This window comes from Neolamprologus brichardi, chromosome 10 (genome assembly GCF_056152115.1).
Source record: "Neolamprologus brichardi isolate AB-2024 chromosome 10, ASM5615211v1, whole genome shotgun sequence".
In the NCBI taxonomy this organism is placed as follows: Eukaryota; Metazoa; Chordata; class Actinopteri; order Cichliformes; family Cichlidae; genus Neolamprologus; species Neolamprologus brichardi.
The window spans coordinates 976,667-994,421 of NC_142113.1; the positions used below are offsets into that span (position 1 = coordinate 976,667).

A 17,755-nucleotide genomic window follows, 5' to 3' on the forward strand; every position below is an offset into this window, starting at 1 on the left:
AAACTGTCATTAAAGTGTTAATTGAACCATACCGTGTACCATTGCAAAAGCATCTACATTAGTTGTGTTTCTGCAGTCCGTTATTCTGTTACCTTGTTACCGTCTTTCCCTATAAATGTGCTGGCGACGTAGTGTGAATGAAAAGCACTTAACGGAGTTAGCGCCGGTTTTACATGGATACTGGCCTGAGGAGGGCTAGTGACGGTCATGTGATCGAGTCTTTTCTGATAATCACTTGAACGCAGCACCACCGCCTGCTATGAGCCGCTTCATCATATCGCGATAGACACCGCCAGGCCACGGCGCTACCGTTGAGCAACATGGCGGAAGGTATGTGACTGATTTTTGGGGCAGTTTGACACACGCCCTTTTATCCGCGTGCGCTTGTTTAACTATATCACCGACTCGACTAATGTCTTAGCGGTGAAGGAAACCGAGCATAGTCCGTGGGTGAAAATGCGAAGCGTCGCGACACTTATTGTCACGCTGTTCTTTCCACTGAGAAGCTCTGTCGTTAGCTCTCGCTTATGTTGCTAGCTGAACTGTATCGCTACGAGTTAGCTTAACCAGGCAAGAAATGCACGTTTCAAAGGAGCGTGCTGGTTTGCTAGGTCCCAGAAGCTGTGTATCATCTCCAGTAATGTGCAGGTGTTGCTGGTAGAGATTAGTAAGTAAGTGTTAGCTTCATGAGTCTAATCAGACTGTCCAGCGTTGCTTCATCTGACCATGGTCAGAGGTGTAACTGCTATGGTAAAGTTTTTCTTTTATTTATTAACACATCTTGTTATCAGTCGTAGTAAATGGAGAATAAATGCAGGACAGGAGACTTGACAGGACAGGTTACATGTCACTCCGTGTCAGGTGGTGTCATCTGGACCACCTGACAGGCAGGTGTTTGGCCTACACACAGGATGGTTTGCTCTGTGCTTGTCCTTAAGGGAGATCTCCTGAACCCAGGGAGCAAATACACCCGTCTGTGGTTAGTAGGAGAGAGGATATACGTGCTTATTTACTGCCCTATCTGTGGGTCGGTGATACAGTTTGAGAGCATTTTTTGTATGTACTAACATTTTAAGATTTTGGATCATTGCCACATCAGGTCTGTAAGTGATTCTGACCACAAGTCCTGACAAACAGATTTCAAGTTGCCTCAGACTTCTTTGTTTCAAAGCTTTAATAAATGATTGAAAACTGTGAGCCTGGAGAGGAAGACTTTCCTGATGCCTGCTAGACTGTTCTTATTTTGGGTCAGTGTTTTCTCACTTCTCAGTTGGTCCTCAGCAGCAGGGTTACGGTTGGCAGCATACCACCCTTCCTGTGCTGAGCTGGTCATGTGGTTTTCAGCAACTCCCCCTTTCTGTTCCTCATGACCAGTAGCCTCCCCTGCAACGGTTTACGAGGACAAAGTAACGAGCTACCTCAGCATGTTTTTCTTCACTAAAACTTTACTGACTTAAAGGAAGGAAATGGGCCTCTGTGGGTTAATATTGTAACATGATGATGTGCAGAAAGTGCGTTTGACTTCAAGAATAACCTCGAAGTTTGGCCAAACAAAATTACTGTCATTAGATTTTCCTTTAGCTGATTTATAAGACAGCATGGTCTCTGCCGTGTGAAGGGATTTTAAAATATCTGCAAATTGGCTTGTTTCTTAACACAAACACACACAGAAACCAGCGTTATGAAAGTAGTCAGTGCTCAAGCGATGTTTCTTAAGCTTTTAATACTACATGCAGTCAACACTGCTATAATAATTATCTTTAAACACTGGTGATGTTATCTGCAAAATGCCAACAAAGCTTGTAACCTTAACCCCAAATAATATCTCCTTTCTGTGTGTGCTTTGGACCACCCTGCTTGTTTGTAGGTGAAAGTTTGCTCGCATCATGGCGCTCAGTTCTAACCTGTGATTAAAGTTTTCTAGCTCACGTTCCCTCGCCCTGCCTCTTCCTTTTGCTTCATGTGCAACAGAGGAGGTGGCCAAGCTGCAGAAGCACCTGGCCCTGCTCAGGCAGGAGTATGTGAAGATGCAGCAGAAGCTGGCTGATACAGAGAGGCGCTGCGCCATGCTCGCCGCTCAGTCTTCTAGTCAGGGCTCTCCCACCCCTGCAGCCGCGGAGACCTTCATCAGCCGTCTGCTGGACATTGTGGCCGACCTCTATCAGCAGGAACAGTACAGGTGAGGGTCATTATAGGGACGCGGGTTCTGTGGGTCATCTTTTGAGTGCTGTCTGTTTAAAAATGGCTTTGAGGAAGACTAGAAAGTGTAAGTGCCAGACAATTCGTGGTTCCTCGTTAGTTTGTGTCTTATTAAAGTATTAATATGTTTAATATGGACGATCTCAGTGATGAATGTGTTGGTTTTGCAGTGATCTAAAGGTGAAAGTAGTGGGGGAGCAGATTCATGCCCATAAGTTTGTGCTGGCTGCTCGCAGCGATGTGTGGAGTCTCTCCAACCTGGCTTCAACCAACGAGCTGGACCTGTCTGGTGAGCAGCTTTTAAAGGGCAGTTTAAAGTCATTATTCCCATCTCAGCTCAGTCAGTGTGTTGATGGGTGATAGCAGAATATTTATTTTGGAGGGAACACTTTCAAAGTCCACTGTGGGGGTGGGAGGTGGGGCGGTTCGTCCCTGCTTTGTGACGAGGGGATGTTTTTTGTTCTAATTTGTCTTAAAACTTTATTGGTTCTCAGATTGCAAACCTGAGGTTGCCATGGCAATGTTACGGTGGACATATACCGACGAGTTGGAGCTGAGCGAGGATGATGCCTTTCTTATCGACTTGATGAAACTGGCCAACCGCTTCCAGCTTCAGCTGCTCAGAGAGAGGCAAGCAGAAGAACTACATGCTGAGTTTTTTGACTGCATTGTTGATGGTGTCAGTTTTGCAAAGTGTATTACGATGCCACATATGTGACACGCACACATACATGTGCTTCTTGGCTGGGCCAGGTGTGAAAAAGGCGTGATGTCCTCGGTGAATGTCAGGAACTGCATTCGCTTCTACCAAACAGCCGAGGAGCTGAATGCCAGCACCTTAATGAACTACTGTGGGGAGATCATAGCCAGTCACTGGGTGAGTAACTTGAGCCGCGTTTGTGCAGCGATGAGTGTGTTTCTGTTTGTGCATGTCCAGCGATGAGTGTGTCTCTGGATTGCACAAGCTCTTAAGATCTGAGAAGTCAAAGGGGAACTGCCCGTTTTGCTTATTTTCCAACAATTCAAATCCAGCTTTCACTGTGTTTCCCGTGGATTTGTTTGAATAGCAGGCTGTTGACTGTCAGCTTCCACCGCCCCCCTTACTGTTGTATAGACTCGAGCTTTGATCTCAGTCTTTGACAAAAGCCAGCCTTTCTTCGTCTGTGATCTTTGAGGTCTTAGACGTTCTCCATCATGAGCTCGGTCTTTTGTGTGACGCTGTTTGTGCCTTTCATTAGGATGATCTGAGGAAAGAAGATTTCAGCACCATGAGTGCCCAGCTTCTGTACAAGATGATCAAATCTAAAACAGAGTATCCTCTCCATAAAGCCATCAAAGTAGAGAGAGAGGACGTGGTGTTTCTGTATCTCATTGAGATGGACGCGCAGGTCAGTTCTCCACACAAACTTCCCATCAAATGCTTATTTAGTGACTTCGACACGGTGTAACCAGAATTGTACAAAACTACAACGTTTGGTGTTGTTACTGGTTTTTATTATTATTGATTGTTTTCAGTTACCTGGCAAGCTAAATGAACTTGACAACAATGGCGACCTAGCATTAGACCTAGCCCTCTCCCGGAAATTGGAAAGCATTGCAACCACTCTTGTGAACAACAAAGCTGATGTGGACATGGTGGACCAGAGCGGCTGGAGTCTGCTGCATAAAGCCATTCAAAGAGGTGAAGTTACTTTGTATCGCCCGCTTGTTTCCTGCAAAATGTATCAACTTTGTTACTGTGTGAAAAATGTATCAACTTTGTTACTGTGTGGAAAATGTATCAACTTTGTTACTGTGTGGAAAATGTATTTTGAGCTCCATGAACCTGAAAATTTTCCGTCTTCCTTCAGGTGATGAGTTTGCCTCCATCTTCCTGATTCGCCATTCAGCTCAGGTTAATGCAGCCACGGTGGGGGCTGTGGAAACGCCGCTTCACCTGGTCTGTTCTTTCAGCCCCAAGAAACACTCTGCCGAAGTGATGAGCGGGATGGCGCGAATAACTGAGGCTCTTCTCAAGGCTGGAGCCAACCCCAACATGCAGAACAGCAAGGGAAGGTAGGTCACATGATACTTGGTTTATGACCTTTATTGGACTGTAAAGGTAGTTAATTATGCTGTGAAGTATAATCATCATTCATTTTAGTCTTTTATTGTTTTTAGAACTCCTTTGCATGAAGCTGTGTCATCAGGGAACGAGCCGGTGTTCAACCAGCTGCTGCAGTGCAAACAGTGAGTTAAGTTCTGCCTTCAAACTGAATGTTTCTGACGTGTCACACTCGGCAGCGATTCCCACAGAGTATAAAATCAATTTGTTCCAGTAGCTGCGACACGCACGTTAAAGAAAAGATAACCCTGTATATACTTTGTGAAATTAAACAGCAGTAATCAGCTGCCTTTTCATTTACACTCCGCTGTCTTAACCCTTTAAAGCCGGTCAGAGCAGCACGCTCCGTTTTGCGTAACTATTTTTAAATCCCGGTAGCTCTGCAACCACGTGAGCTAGTGCAATAATTTCTTTTGCATATGAAACCGGAGGAGTTGTACTTGCATCTTATGCCATCAGCTTGTCCTCGGTCACAGTTTCCTTCCACATATAGTTTTGCAAAAACTGCATAAAAAGCACTTGCAGCAACAAAAACATAATATTCCAGAAACACGCTTTGCTGATCCGATCAGCTGTTTGTAACACTTCCTACATTGGATTAGACGTCAGCGCGAACTTTGGCATGTCCGCCTGAAACCTGAAGTGATGTCATTTTTGCGGAAAATGTTGTTTTTACCTTTGGGGCCTTATAAGCCTTTACTGGTGTTTTTAAGTATGTTTGACCTCGTGCTTTTCTGAAATGTTTTTTTTTTTTTTTTGCAAATTTGCATTATAATATTTATTTTCGTTTTTCCTGCAGTATATAAAAAATTAGTGTATCTCAAAAATAAAACTATGAAGACACTCAAAATAAATTTCCTGTGGTGGGAAACTAGTTTGTGCAACTGTTTTGTATTTACAGTTTTGAGGGATAAGCCTCTTAAATTTCTCTAACTAGAAATATATGTTAAAAAAACAAAAAACATTTTCAATTTATTTGTAGTTTATTGCACTTTTTTGCAATTTATGTAATTACTATGCACTTAATGCAGACATATTATTAAAATCTGGGCTATAATGGTTGTATTGATGTATATCAACTTGAAATGCTCCCAAAAATGGCTCCACAGCATGTAAAAATATAATATAAGCTCTGGCGGACTTGGTTCTATGGTAGGTCTTAAAGGGTTAAGCTGCACTAAGTCTTTGCCTCTGTAGTCCTTGCTGTGCAGCCTTGCTGAGCGTGGCATTGCGGCGCATTAACCAGTTCTACTCCTGCTGCAGGTTCTGGACAGAGTTGCCTTCAAGCTCACAGCACAGAGACTCGCTAGCTCGAGCCAGTTGTATTGGGGTTTGTTCTCTCCTGAGCAGTAGTTACACAGCACTGATGATGACTCTGGGAAATGGGAGATTAGAAGCTGGCAGGTTAGGATTAGAGCCCAAAGTAAAGCTAATATCAACCAACATTAGCTTCTTATTTATAGATGTATCTGCATTTAAAACAGCCAGTAAAGTGAGACCAGAGAAACACCCTTCAACTGTGTTATGAGCGTTGTTTCACAGTTTGTTCAGCAGAGGGCGCTCTGACCTGTCTTTGTGTTGGTACTGGTCTCAAAGACCCTGTATCAGCTGGGCTCCAGTTAGAATCAACTGGAACTTTAAAAAAACAAAGCAAGTCTCCTGCTAAAGTTACTGAGTCACATATGAAACTAAAAACTGGAATGTGCATCTGTTCACCTCAGTAAAGTCTGTGTGAAATGCAGTACACAAGGTCCCGCTGCCATAACTTGGTTATATACCAAAGTATTAATATATATATTTTTTGTATGCCATACTACCAAATGAAAAATGTTAGGTTTATACTTCATCAATCCTAATTTCCATTTCTCTTTGAACACTGCAATTTTAAGCTTGTGTAACCTGCTGCTGTGTGTGTAACCTGGCCTTCTGTCTCCATTTTGTCAGGCTTGACCTGGAGCTCAAAGATCACGAGGGCAGCACAGCGCTGTGGCTGGCACTGCAGTATATCACCGTGTCTTCGGATCCCTCTGTCAACCCGTTTGAAGATAATGCGCCGGTCGTAAACGGCACCTCGTTTGACGAGAATAGCTTTGCGGCCCAGCTCATCCAGAGAGGAAGCAACCCCGATGCACCTGACACTACCACAGGTTATTAAGCTGCTCAGTAACCTTTCTGCACATTACTGTCCAACTCCAGTGCTGCTTGTGCCTTAAACATTCTCCTTTACGTCGTTTATTGGTCACAGAGTATTGCCTCATGCAGAGAGCAGCGCTTGCAAACAATGAGGCGGCTGCTCTTTTCCTCACAACTCATGGGGCAAAGGTCAACCACATTAACAAATGGGTACGTATGAGCTGACAGTTTGCTGCAGACTTGTTCTTTTTTCTTCTGACCTTTTTCTCACGTCTATGAAGCCAATCGCTGCTCCAGAGACCCGTCGGCTCAGCGTTGTATCAAACAGAGCCACGCAGTGACTGAGAGGTCGTTGCAGGTTGTTTTAGTGATCGTTGGAGAAAAGTAAAAACACAGATTTCATGAAATAACGAATGCACTGTAACATCATAAATCACAAACTCTCTGAATGTCTCAATTTGACCTTAAATCAATGAAACTAACATAAAATCAATAATATTGATAATTGGTCATAAATACATGCTCGGTCCTTTTACTGTCTCAGGGTGAAAGCTCACTTCATACAGCATGTCGCTGTGGCCTAGCAAGCCTGACAGCTGAGCTTCTCCAGCAAGGGGCCAATCCTAACCTGCAAACCCAGAAGCCTCTACCCGATGACCCCCTCGGTGTGGCCATGCAGACCCCCCTCCACATGGCCATCGCTCACAACCACCCAGATGTGGTCTCCGTCATCCTGGAGCAGAAAGGTCCATGTATGATTTGGGACGTTGTTACATCCTGTAACTAACCTGCAAAGCAAGCATGTTTACATTTGTGTGTAACGATCATTCTGACATTGATACTTGCAGCCAACGCACTACATGCCACCAACAACTTCCAGATCATCCCAGACTTCAGCCTCAAAGACTCCATGGACCAGACAGTTCTGGGCTTGGCCCTCTGGACAGGTACACAGCAACAAAGTCACTTCTGCGTCATCAAATTGATCTGTGAAATCAATAATAGTGATTGTATTTGTCGATCTGTCTGTGTCAGGCATGCACACCATAGCGGCTCAGCTGCTGGGATCAGGAGCATCTATCAATGACACTATGTCCAGTGGACAAACTCTGCTGCACATGGCCATCCAAAGGCAGGACAGCAAGAGCGCACTCTTCCTTCTTGAACACCAGGCAGACATTAATGTTAGGTAACGATACAGAGATGTGTGTAATTTTAATGTATTTCAGCAGATTACAAAATACTTTTCATTCAGTGTTCGTTTGTTTTACTCCAACTGTTTTCTCTTTGGGAACTACCAGGACCCAGGAGGGACAAACAGCACTGCAGCTGGCCATCAGTAACCAGCTGCCTTTGGTGGTGGACGCCATTTGCACAAGAGGAGCTGACATGTCGGTGGTTGATGACAAAGGTGACCCTCCACTGTGGCTGGCTCTTGAGAACGGACTTGAAGATATCGCGTCCACACTGGTAAGAATGCACAGCAAACGGTTTAACGATGTTTGTTGGTGTTTTAGTCCCTCACTGTTACGCTGACACTAACAGTTTGTTGTCAGGCTGGGTCTGTGCTTTGGATGTGGCAATATTCTGTATTTCTCAGCATCTATGGCATGTTGAGCAAGTGTATATAAGGCAAGGACAGGAATGCTCCCAATTGAAATAAAGGTCAGCAGTGATATAAACCAGTTTGAAATAAAACTCCAAAAAGAAATTTTTAATAAGTATAAGAATGAAGAAAATGCAATTAACCCAAGACAGCAGTCAAAGTTATGTTTATTTTAGTAAATCTAAATATAGTTTCAGTTGAATATGAGAAAATATTTTTTGTGACGTTATGTTCAAAGTTGAAACCATTTGAAGTTTTTGTTGTTCAAATTTAGATGATGAGGAAATGATTAACATGTAAACGTAGGGGGGTGGGGCTAAATAAGTATATACTTCTGCCTACTCCTTGATATTGTGAAGTGTTGGTGAATGTATATGTTTGAAATAAAAATGAACTGAAGTAGTTTAGTGCATTTCCACAGTTTTCACCGATAGGAATCCATCATGTGAAAGAAATCATTCTTAATATAATAATGGATGTGAGTGTCCAAACAAAGTTGCTGTGACCCGTTTGTATCCAGCAGTAAAAGAAGCTGCAGGAGTATCCACACAACAATTAGGGCTGCCACAAACTATTATTTTGATAGTCGACTAGTCACTGATTATTTTTGCAATTAGTCGACTAATCAGTACAGCTTATTGCACCAGCAGCATCTGCTCTTATATAACTATCATTAGCTTACAGCTTTAAGTGTTTAAGGTATGTGCTAACTAAAAATAAAGACAAGATGATAGTTTATTAAATTTTAATGAAATTTGCAGATTGTTTCGGTGAAGTTTAATAAACTCCTTGCTATCTAAAATATAACAGGACACCGGAGTAAATTCTCCAGCATCTCACACTTCTGATAATCAGCTGTCTGCTTGACGTTTATTCAGCTGTGTAAAAACTATAACTTTAATCTCAGCTAAACCGATTTACTCAGGAACAAATAAAAAACTAAAAAAAAGTCAAACAATAACATTTTAAGTTATCTAAGTGACTTATATATCATGTTTAACCTGAGTAGCGAAAGACGGCGGTGGGTTTGAAAACGATTAGCGGGAGTCCGGTGTTCTCACGGCTCTAGTTAGCCTAGCCCCCGGCTAGCTATCGAGCTAGTGGGTAACAGACGTCTCCGAAAACGTCGGAGCGCTTTTGAAAATATGTGGTGTCTTGATAAACTGAGCAGATATTTGAGGTTTACACAGCTACATTTTCGCCTGAAAATATGTTAAACGTTTATTTTGTGACCCAGAAAGAATAATAAGAGTAATATTAAAACTAACTAGCTGCCGCCATTGTTGGAAACTGAGCTGGGCTGCGCTATGAATTCTGGGACACAGCTTCTTCTTCTTCGGGGTTTAACGGCAGCTGGCATCCTTGTACATGCAGTGCTGCCATCTTCTGTTTCAGTCCGTTATTACACTCTTAAATCCTACTACTTATTCCTGCGTCTTTTGGGATCTTACAAAGCTTCAAACGACGCGTCGACTATTAAATCAGTCGTCGACGATTTTGATAGTCGACGTAATCGTGACTAGTCGACTAATCGTGGCAGCCCTAGCAACAGTAAAATAAACCTCTGTCAGGTAGGATGTGGGGTGAGTCTAGACTCCTGTCTGTTCTGTGTAGGTCCGCCACGGCTGTGATGCAACTTGTTGGAGCTCTGGGCCGTCAGGCTGCCAGCAGACCCTGCTGCACAGAGCTGTTGATGAGAACAACGAGGTCTCGGCCTGCTTCCTTATCCGCAGGTCAGCTACGTCTCTGTTGTACATATTTACCAAAGCTATAAATCGTTTGCTTGTTTAAATGCAGCAAGTGTCTGATTGTCGCTTATATCTGATTGGCTTCAATTTAAAGCCAATCTTTACCAAAACATTACTGAGATGTTTTAGAAAGTTAAACAGGCGATCTGTGTGTGTGTGTGTGTAGTGGTTGTGACGTGAACAGCCCCAGGCGGCCTGGCCCTAATGGGGAGGGAGATGAAGAAGCCCGAGATGGACAAACTCCCCTCCACCTGGCAAGCAACTGGGGACTGGAGGATGTGGTGCAGTGCCTTCTTGAGTTTGGAGCCAATGTTAATGCACAGGTTGGACCTGCATGACATCTTTACCCTGGTTTAAACTGCACCACTAATCTTTGTTGGGGGGGTTTATGACGCGATCCAGATTTTTAGAAAATGTAATTGAAACACGACACAAGCAGCCAAAAAAACTGAACTGGAACTGCTGGCAGAGGATAACAAAGGCAGAACAATTCAAAGAGATGCTCAAAGTTTGCTGGCATGTTTTTGAGGGGGAACCTTAAACCTGTACCTGTGCAGTTACTGATGCATGAGATTATCTGTGGACAAAGAGAAAACTCATCAAGCCTTGGTGTGTGTAACTGTGTGCTGTCTGTTAATGCTGTGTGTGTTTTTCTGTCAGGATTCAGAGGGCAGAACTCCCATCCATGCTGCTATTAGCAACCAGCACAATGTCATTATACAGCTCCTCATTTCCCATCCAGACATTCGTCTCAACATTCGCGACCGTCAGGGAATGACCCCCTTTGCCTGCGCCATGACGCACAAGAACAATAAAGCGGCAGAGGCTATTCTCAAGAGGGAGCCAGGTGCTGCCGAACAGGTAGGCGCCAGTTTGTTGCTGTAGCGTTAATGAGTGTTGCAGTAATGACCTCAAACGTGTGCTTGTGTCCAGGTGGACAACAAAGGGCGCAACTTTCTCCACGTGGCTGTGCAGAATTCAGACATTGAAAGTGTCCTGTTCCTAATCAGCGTCCAAGCTAACGTCAACTCCAGAGTTCAGGACGCGGCCAAGCTCACCCCGCTGCACCTGGCTGTGCAGGCTGGATCTGAGATCATCGTCCGCAACCTGGTAAGAAACCAAGATTTTCTTCTGTAGGAGTTCATGCCAGTTTGAGTTGTAATGAGAAAAACACTGCGATGGATACGCTTTTTATTTTCGGGGTTTCTCCTTCCAGCTACTTGCTGGTGCTAAAGTGAACGAGCTGACTAAACACAGACAGACAGCGCTACATTTGGCTGCTCAGCAGGACCTGGCCACCATCTGCTCCGTGCTGCTGGAGAACGGAGTAGATTTCGCCGCCGAGGACGAGAATGGCAATAATGGTACTTTACAGTATTTGTCTTGTTTTCACTGAAGTGACTCTGAGATGGGCAAAGATTACATCACGACTCGACTTCTTTCTGATAAGATCAGAGCTGTCATTATAAATGCAGATATATCTGTACGTGATAAGTCCTGTTTCTGAGGTGTTGCATCGTGTTGGTAGATTTGTATTACAGTCTGCTGCAAACTGGAGTTTCCTGCTCTGTTCTCCTTTAAAACTAGACTGACTGTGGGATCTGGTGTCAGACGTTACTATTCAGGGCTCGCAAAATTTCAAAATCCCTGGTAGCCCTTCGGGCAGGGACTCTTCAGTTTTTGGTAGCCCAAAATAAATTTAAGTAGCCCGAACAAAAAAGAGAGCAATTTTTTTTGATTGATGTTAATCAAAAAATTGTTGAAACACAAATTACAACATTGTATAAAAATTACAGTCATCAACTCAAATACTTGGTTCTAATTAAACAGAAATTTCTATGAACTTGTAAGAACTGTGAACATGAATCAGTCTGTCAGATCCTCAATCTGAAATCTCCACTGAAGTCACGAGTTTTTGAAGTTTGCAAAGACTGCTACATTGTGGCAGTGGTAGTTCACTCTTTGCAACATAGTAGCTGTTCTAAACAGATTTTTCAGGTTTATTTTTAGTTTGTTATTTGCAATTGGTGTTTGTTCTGGGAAAGATATTGCAGACTGAGCAATAATGCATTTCTTGCATTTCTCATGGGTTCTAATGGGGGCCTTTCTTAAAATGACTGGTCCCAGTAACAAAGGCGCTTGTCGACTCAGAAACAGAACATTATGTTATTTACACGGCTGCACATAAGTGGTCCGCATGTGCGCATTTGCTGTCAAAATGAAAGACGCGCACCAGATAAGAAGTTGCAGCGCGCGTTTGCGTCCATATAAAAGGCTGTTTTTGTCCTAGAGTGGGATTTTCACGGCACATTCTGCACCACATCTCTGTGCGTTCATCATTTGTTTGAAGCCAGCTCACCTCCTGCAAACACTTTTCTGAGAATACGTGCTTCTTTTGTGGTTCGGACTCCTGACATTTCTTTGGAGGTGGAGGAACACCAAAGTAATTGCTTAAAGGAGCTTCTTCGACATCTTTAAGAGTTCTAAACAAATGTCTGTCCTCCTCCAGAAAATCTTATGTATGCAAACACACGTTGCAACTTCTTATCTTGTGCGCGTTTTTTTTTATTTTGACAGCGAATGCGCACCTGCGGACCACTTATGTGCAGCCCTGGTTATTTAGCTCGTCATATTGCAGCCACAGAAATTCTTTTGTCCATGAAACCATAAAGCTGCACTTTCTTTTTGCCTTATAGTCTGATTTGTCATAACTTTTCCGTTTTGTGGTAAGCTTTTCTTTGGCTGTCACTTCTTCACCCTGACCTGTCTTATTTGGCTCAGCAGAACTAAAATATATATCCTGCTGCTTTTACACACGCACTCACATAACGCTCAGCGATTCTCTGCACGATCAACCTCTCACATGTTTAAGCTGCAGGAGATTTCACTTGTCATGTTTGCATAGTAAGCTAACGATTGATAAGATGATGTCAGAGGAATTGGTGCGCAAATTATCATCACTCACCAATCAGTGCTGTCGCTCTCTATACACAGTTCGCGCGATTGCAAAGTGAAAGCAAAATACAAGCGCAAATTCAAACGCGATTTCAATATGTCACATATTGACAGTGGCCGATGCCAATGACATAATTACCCAGCTACATTTCCGAAAGAATGCAAAAGCATTGACATATATTGTTCCTTCCTACGATAGGCCGACGGGCAGGGCAGAGATAGATTTTGGTAGCCCGACTGGAAAAGTCGCTAGCCCCGGGACGTCGGGCTAGCGATTTTGCGAGCCCTGCTATTCCACCACTGCGACCTGTTTGTGAATAACTGCGTTCTTTTCTCTGTCTCGTCAGCTCTGCATCTGGCTGTGATGCAGGGTCGCCTTAACAATGTCAGAGTCCTTCTCACAGAGTCCAACATCGATGCTGAGGCTTTCAATCTCAGGTGACTTATGCAGATACACATGAACGAACTGTATTAAAACTAATGTGAGAAGAAATCTTCTGACTTTTCGTCTCATTGTGTGTTTAGGGGTCAGTCACCAATGCATGTGCTGGGCCACTATGGCAAAGAAAACGCTGCTGCCATTTTTGAGTTGTTCCTGGAGTGCATGCCTGAATATCCTCTGGACAAACCTGACAATGAAGGGAACACAGGTACCACGCTCGCTTCTGTAGCTGAAGTTATAAAACTAAAATGTGGAAATCGCCGGTGCTTTTCTGAAAGGATGACAGCGACATGTATGTTGTTGCAGTTCTGCTGCTGGCCTACATGAAAGGAAACGCAAACCTGTGCCGTGCTATCGTGAGGGCCGGCGCTCGCCTGGGAGTCACTAATAATCAGGGCATCAATATTTTCAACTACCAGGTTGCAACCAAGCAGTTGCTCTTCCGCCTTCTAGGTAGCTTTTTCATACCTAATTACCCATCAGTATTATTTCAGTATTATAAACCAACAGCCTCGCAGGGAACTGCGTGTTGTGGTGATCTTTGGGATAATTTCCGCCTCCCTTTCCTCAGATATGCTTTCCAAAGAGCCCCCATGGTGTGATGGCTCCAACTGCTATGAATGCGGTGCCAAGTTTGGAGTTACAACACGGAAACATCACTGGTTAGTGCTGCAGCTTTTCTGTGTAGGCATGCAGTCGATGCAGTATTGGTCTAACTGTACGATTATTCTCCTCTTTCCTTCTTGCCTCCAGCCGCCACTGTGGGCGTCTGCTGTGCCACAAGTGCTCTATAAAAGAGATCCCCATCATCAAGTTTGACTTGAACAAGCCGGTGAGAGTGTGCGACATCTGCTTTGATGTGCTGACTCTGGGCGGCGTGTCGTAATGCCCCGGCCTGGATGTCTTTCAACCGCTGGCTCCAACCGCGCCAGGTCCAACTTGGCACAATTATTCAGGCACACTGGGAGCAGGACATGCTAACGAGAGAATCCCAGACAGTTGTGGACCATCATCTTTATACTATTCCAGTTTATGAAAAACTATTAATCTTTTAGAGGGATGTTGCAAGTAGGAAGTGAAACATTGTTGTTTTGTTTCTGTTTCAAAGTATGTTGACGTGAATATCAGTGGCTCTTCAGCTTGGTGATGGCTGGACTGTTCAGTGATGTTTGCGCTGACGAGCTCTTTAATATCACAAACAGGTTGTACGCGGCATTTCAGTCCACCTTTAGAAGGGGTCTTCCCTTAAACATGCCGACCTGTCCAAACACAACAAAAATATCAATGCTACGAAATGAAACTCTACATTCATGATAGTTGAGGCTGCTGCCAACTGAGAACAAACGGTTAAATGCCCTTTGTTCTAAAGATCGCTGCGTTCTCTGTAATCTTTGAACATTTATTCACTATTTTGTGTTAACTGAGTAAAACGGGACGAGGAGCGGTCGAGGGGAAAGCACCTCAGCTTGACTCGGTCCAAAGTGAATCAAACCTTTTCTGTTAAACTTACTTTACTGCAGACGTGATGGTGCAACTGGAAAAATACGGTGGTGTTTTGTCCCCAGTTGAGCTTTATGAGGAGACCTCGGCCAAGTTGAATGGAGATGTGACAGGAGAAAGCCCATTAATCACGAGAGCATTAGAAACCTCTCCAAAACATGAAGTACCCCCCCCTTTTCAGTTACAGAAATGCCTAGTATGCCTATGCATGTCATTTAATTTGCAGCCTTTAAGTCCTGGTTATAATTTTAAAATCAGCCACCGGATGATTACATTCCACGTCGGGCCTACCGTGAGGTCCTCATCTTAATCCCACGACGTTGCCTCGTGTCAAGTTGTCGTCTTGACCCCATCACATGTAACGCTTCTTGATTTCTAAACCTAACAGGTGCACTTTATCAAGTTCACGTGACATTTCTGATCATGGGGGAGAATGTGGAGTAAGAGGGATGGCCACGTAGTGGGGCCTCTTCAAGTATTGTTAAATTGTACAGATAAATGTGTGATATTTTTGACCACTACAACTGTTTTGTACTTAAATGCAGTTTGTGCTTGTCATTGTGACAAACCTAAATCTTGCCTCTGTTAATCTTTTATGCACATTGTTTAATCTTTTATGCACATTGTATTGTATCTGTATGCTCAGATATCTAGCTCGTCTCTTCCTGGTGTATTCTTTTAGGGAAAAGGAGGACAACTTTACATAAAGGTCATCAAAAAATGCTTTGAGGTTTCATGATTTCGTCTCTTTGTCAAAAAGTTCAGATACTAGCCAAAGTTTTGAGTTCAGTGCTGCTAAGCAGCAGCTATGAGTGGGTCGATTCTCGGGGCTGACCGGTCTAGTGCGCTCCCACAGAGCATGACTCGGCATGTGCAGGGCAGCCGTCGTATTTCTGCAGGTTGGGGTCTTCCTCTGCCGCGATCGGGTCTTCAACACAGACGCAACGAACGCCACTGGAGCCGGGAGAGAAGAGCTTCCGTGGCACGCCTGCCCAGTGTCTCGCCACGCCACCGCTGCAGGGAATAAAGAAAAACTCACCCCTGTGTCTCCTTATGTGCACTCCTCTCGCCCACTAGTGTCAGAAATGCTGTATTACACATCAGTAGGATAATACAACATTGACTTAATACAACATACCTCTTAGTGGAGCACCAGAATCTTCCTCCACTGGCAGCGGTCCATTCTGAGTTACAAGACGGGAAGCGAATCCTCTCAGCCTCAGACTGAGCCTGGAGTTTCTTACCCTCTGCTAGTGATGCTTGTACTCTCAACAGGGCCTCTGTGGGCTCTCCAGCCTCGTTATAGAACCGACCGATTAACACACCTGTATTTAAATGTTGGATACCAAAACATTAAATGAAAACTTTAAGGTAAAAGTGTCTTCATTAAGTGTACGGTCATATCCTAGCTGCAATTTGCTCCATGAGTAAAGTAACAATATTCAAGTCAATTAAAGGAAGTGTTGTTGACATTTTAAAGTAACCTTCTGCACGAGGTCATTATAGTAGCAACTAGATGTGAAAACTAACATTGTATACTTTGCTTCTGTTATATGCACATCATATAAACACAACCAGGCACACTTGCAGTAGTAACAAGAACATTATTTACTATGAAGGCCACCTGGAGCTGGTCCACTACAATATGATGGGCATCACATACCCACATGTTGGTAGTCCCTCTGGTAGAAGGCCAGCCAGTCGTACAGTGCAACCACCTCTAGGGGGGACAGACTCGATACGTCATCTGTCAGCCCACTCTCTGTGAAGTCTCCGGTGATGAAGGCCAGGGAGGCGTCTTTGCCTGAAAGTACAAACACACGTAGAGACAAAGGCGGAATATAGAGGACTGTTAGAACCACACGTGGAATCCAGAGTCGTTAAAGCTGGGATCACCTGCCATAAAGTGATAAGCGCCACCAGGTCCATAGTGCTTTTCTCCCTTGTGTACATCAAAAACATGGCCCAGTATGGCCAGGTATAGCCCCATGCTGCCCTGCTCCCCACCGTGCAGCGCTAACTCACTCCTGCTCAGGAGTCTGACCGGTGACCCCTGTGATGACTCAGAGCCAAACATAGCTGACCAATCAGGAGGGATGAACAGCACTGCCAGCGACACGGATAAAAGCGCGACCACCACATAGCTGAGCATGCTGCTTTATTAAAGCTCCTTTTCTTTAAGCTTTACATTCAGCTCAGCACACAGCACAGGTGCTTCCGTGAACGGACACACCAGCCCACAGCGCGTGCGCGAACTACGAACGCAGAGGACGTTGCGGGCGTACAGAACGTCAATGCGGTAGTAGAGTAGAGCTCTGCTGTAGGTGAACGCTGGAGCGGTCTGTGTACAGACCGGTCCAACCGCTTCAGAACTCACGCCCAGTGGGCCGCAGGGGTTTTCAGGGGAGCCTTAGGTCGGCGAAACAAACATGGGCAACGCGGAGAGCGGCTGCGGCGGAGGCAGCGGCGACGAGGAAGACATAGAAACGGAGAGTCCCGGCTTCGCGGAAGACGGTCCGGCCTCTGCGACCGCTGGCGGCGGTGTTGGAGGCGGCGGCGGCTCTGGTAGTGGCAGGAGCGGAAGGGGATCGAATAACCTACCCGTGCCCACTGGTGGACCACCCAACCCCGGCGTCCTCTTGGAGCAAGTGAAACTGAGAGAAGCGGCGGCTCGTATTAGCGACTCTGGAGTCGCCATTCACGAGTCCGTCCTCGCCGGGAATGAGGGTGTCCTGATGCGGTGGCTGGAGGACCGGTTAAACCGAGGAGAAGAGTCCGTTAATGTTGAGCAATTTTGTGAGATGTTAGAGAGCAGAGATGCCCCGAGGGACGAGTGCGAAGAGGTATAAACTTGCTGTGGCCTTCCTCACGTTTCCAACGTCACATGTTATGATTGGACCGTCGCGTCTTCTGTTTTTGGCCCAGGTTCAGGTTGAGTTTGATAACTTGTCGCCACGCCCATTCAGCGTTTGTAATCAATACGTAAATACGTAATTAAGTCTTTGGGCTGTCACGTGCTTTTATCACTGTCGGTCAATAAATCTAAATAGCGCTGTAGTGATGAAGAG

At 44.7% G+C, this 17,755-nt stretch overlaps 3 protein-coding genes across 7 annotated transcripts in view; 2 read left to right on the plus strand and 1 right to left on the minus strand.

Annotated features, from left to right (window-relative positions):
- The first annotated feature begins 234 nt into the window (after positions 1–234).
- ankfy1 (ankyrin repeat and FYVE domain containing 1) lies at positions 235–15,410 on the plus strand. 2 transcript variants are annotated; one of them, XM_087847009.1, is made up of 25 exons: positions 235–330; positions 1,972–2,179; positions 2,370–2,488; positions 2,694–2,829; positions 2,953–3,076; positions 3,438–3,587; positions 3,715–3,880; positions 4,050–4,254; positions 4,360–4,428; positions 6,248–6,450; positions 6,549–6,646; positions 6,981–7,182; positions 7,285–7,383; positions 7,472–7,625; positions 7,738–7,906; positions 9,657–9,775; positions 9,957–10,113; positions 10,451–10,651; positions 10,724–10,900; positions 11,007–11,154; positions 13,093–13,183; positions 13,271–13,395; positions 13,494–13,640; positions 13,759–13,849; positions 13,941–15,410. In XM_087847009.1, exons 1-25 carry the CDS (start codon positions 321–323, stop codon positions 14,071–14,073), a joined length of 3,501 nt encoding a protein of 1,166 aa, XP_087703135.1. In that variant the 5' UTR covers positions 235–320; the 3' UTR covers positions 14,074–15,410. The 2 variants fall into 2 exon arrangements, with proteins under 2 accessions (XP_087703135.1, XP_087703136.1); XM_087847010.1 differs by lacking the exon at positions 235–330 and adding an exon at positions 672–750.
- Positions 12,391–16,948, minus strand: cyb5d2 (cytochrome b5 domain containing 2). The gene is made up of 4 exons (XM_006806771.3): positions 16,584–16,948; positions 16,351–16,491; positions 15,826–16,012; positions 12,391–15,701 (listed from the first exon to the last, which is right to left on the minus strand). Exons 1-4 carry the CDS (start codon positions 16,837–16,839, stop codon positions 15,527–15,529), a joined length of 759 nt encoding a protein of 252 aa, XP_006806834.2. The 5' UTR covers positions 16,840–16,948; the 3' UTR covers positions 12,391–15,526.
- Positions 16,860–17,755, plus strand: part of zzef1 (zinc finger, ZZ-type with EF hand domain 1) — a 35,075-nt gene continuing 34,179 nt past the window's right edge. For 2 of the 4 annotated variants that reach the window (XM_087847005.1, XM_087847006.1), the window contains exon 1: positions 16,860–17,530. In XM_087847005.1, coding sequence (XP_087703131.1) covers positions 17,117–17,530 — 414 coding nt within the window. In that variant the 5' untranslated portion in view covers positions 16,860–17,116. The remainder of the gene's footprint in view (positions 17,531–17,755) is intronic. The other 2 variants (XM_087847007.1, XM_087847008.1) reach the window with 1 other exon arrangement.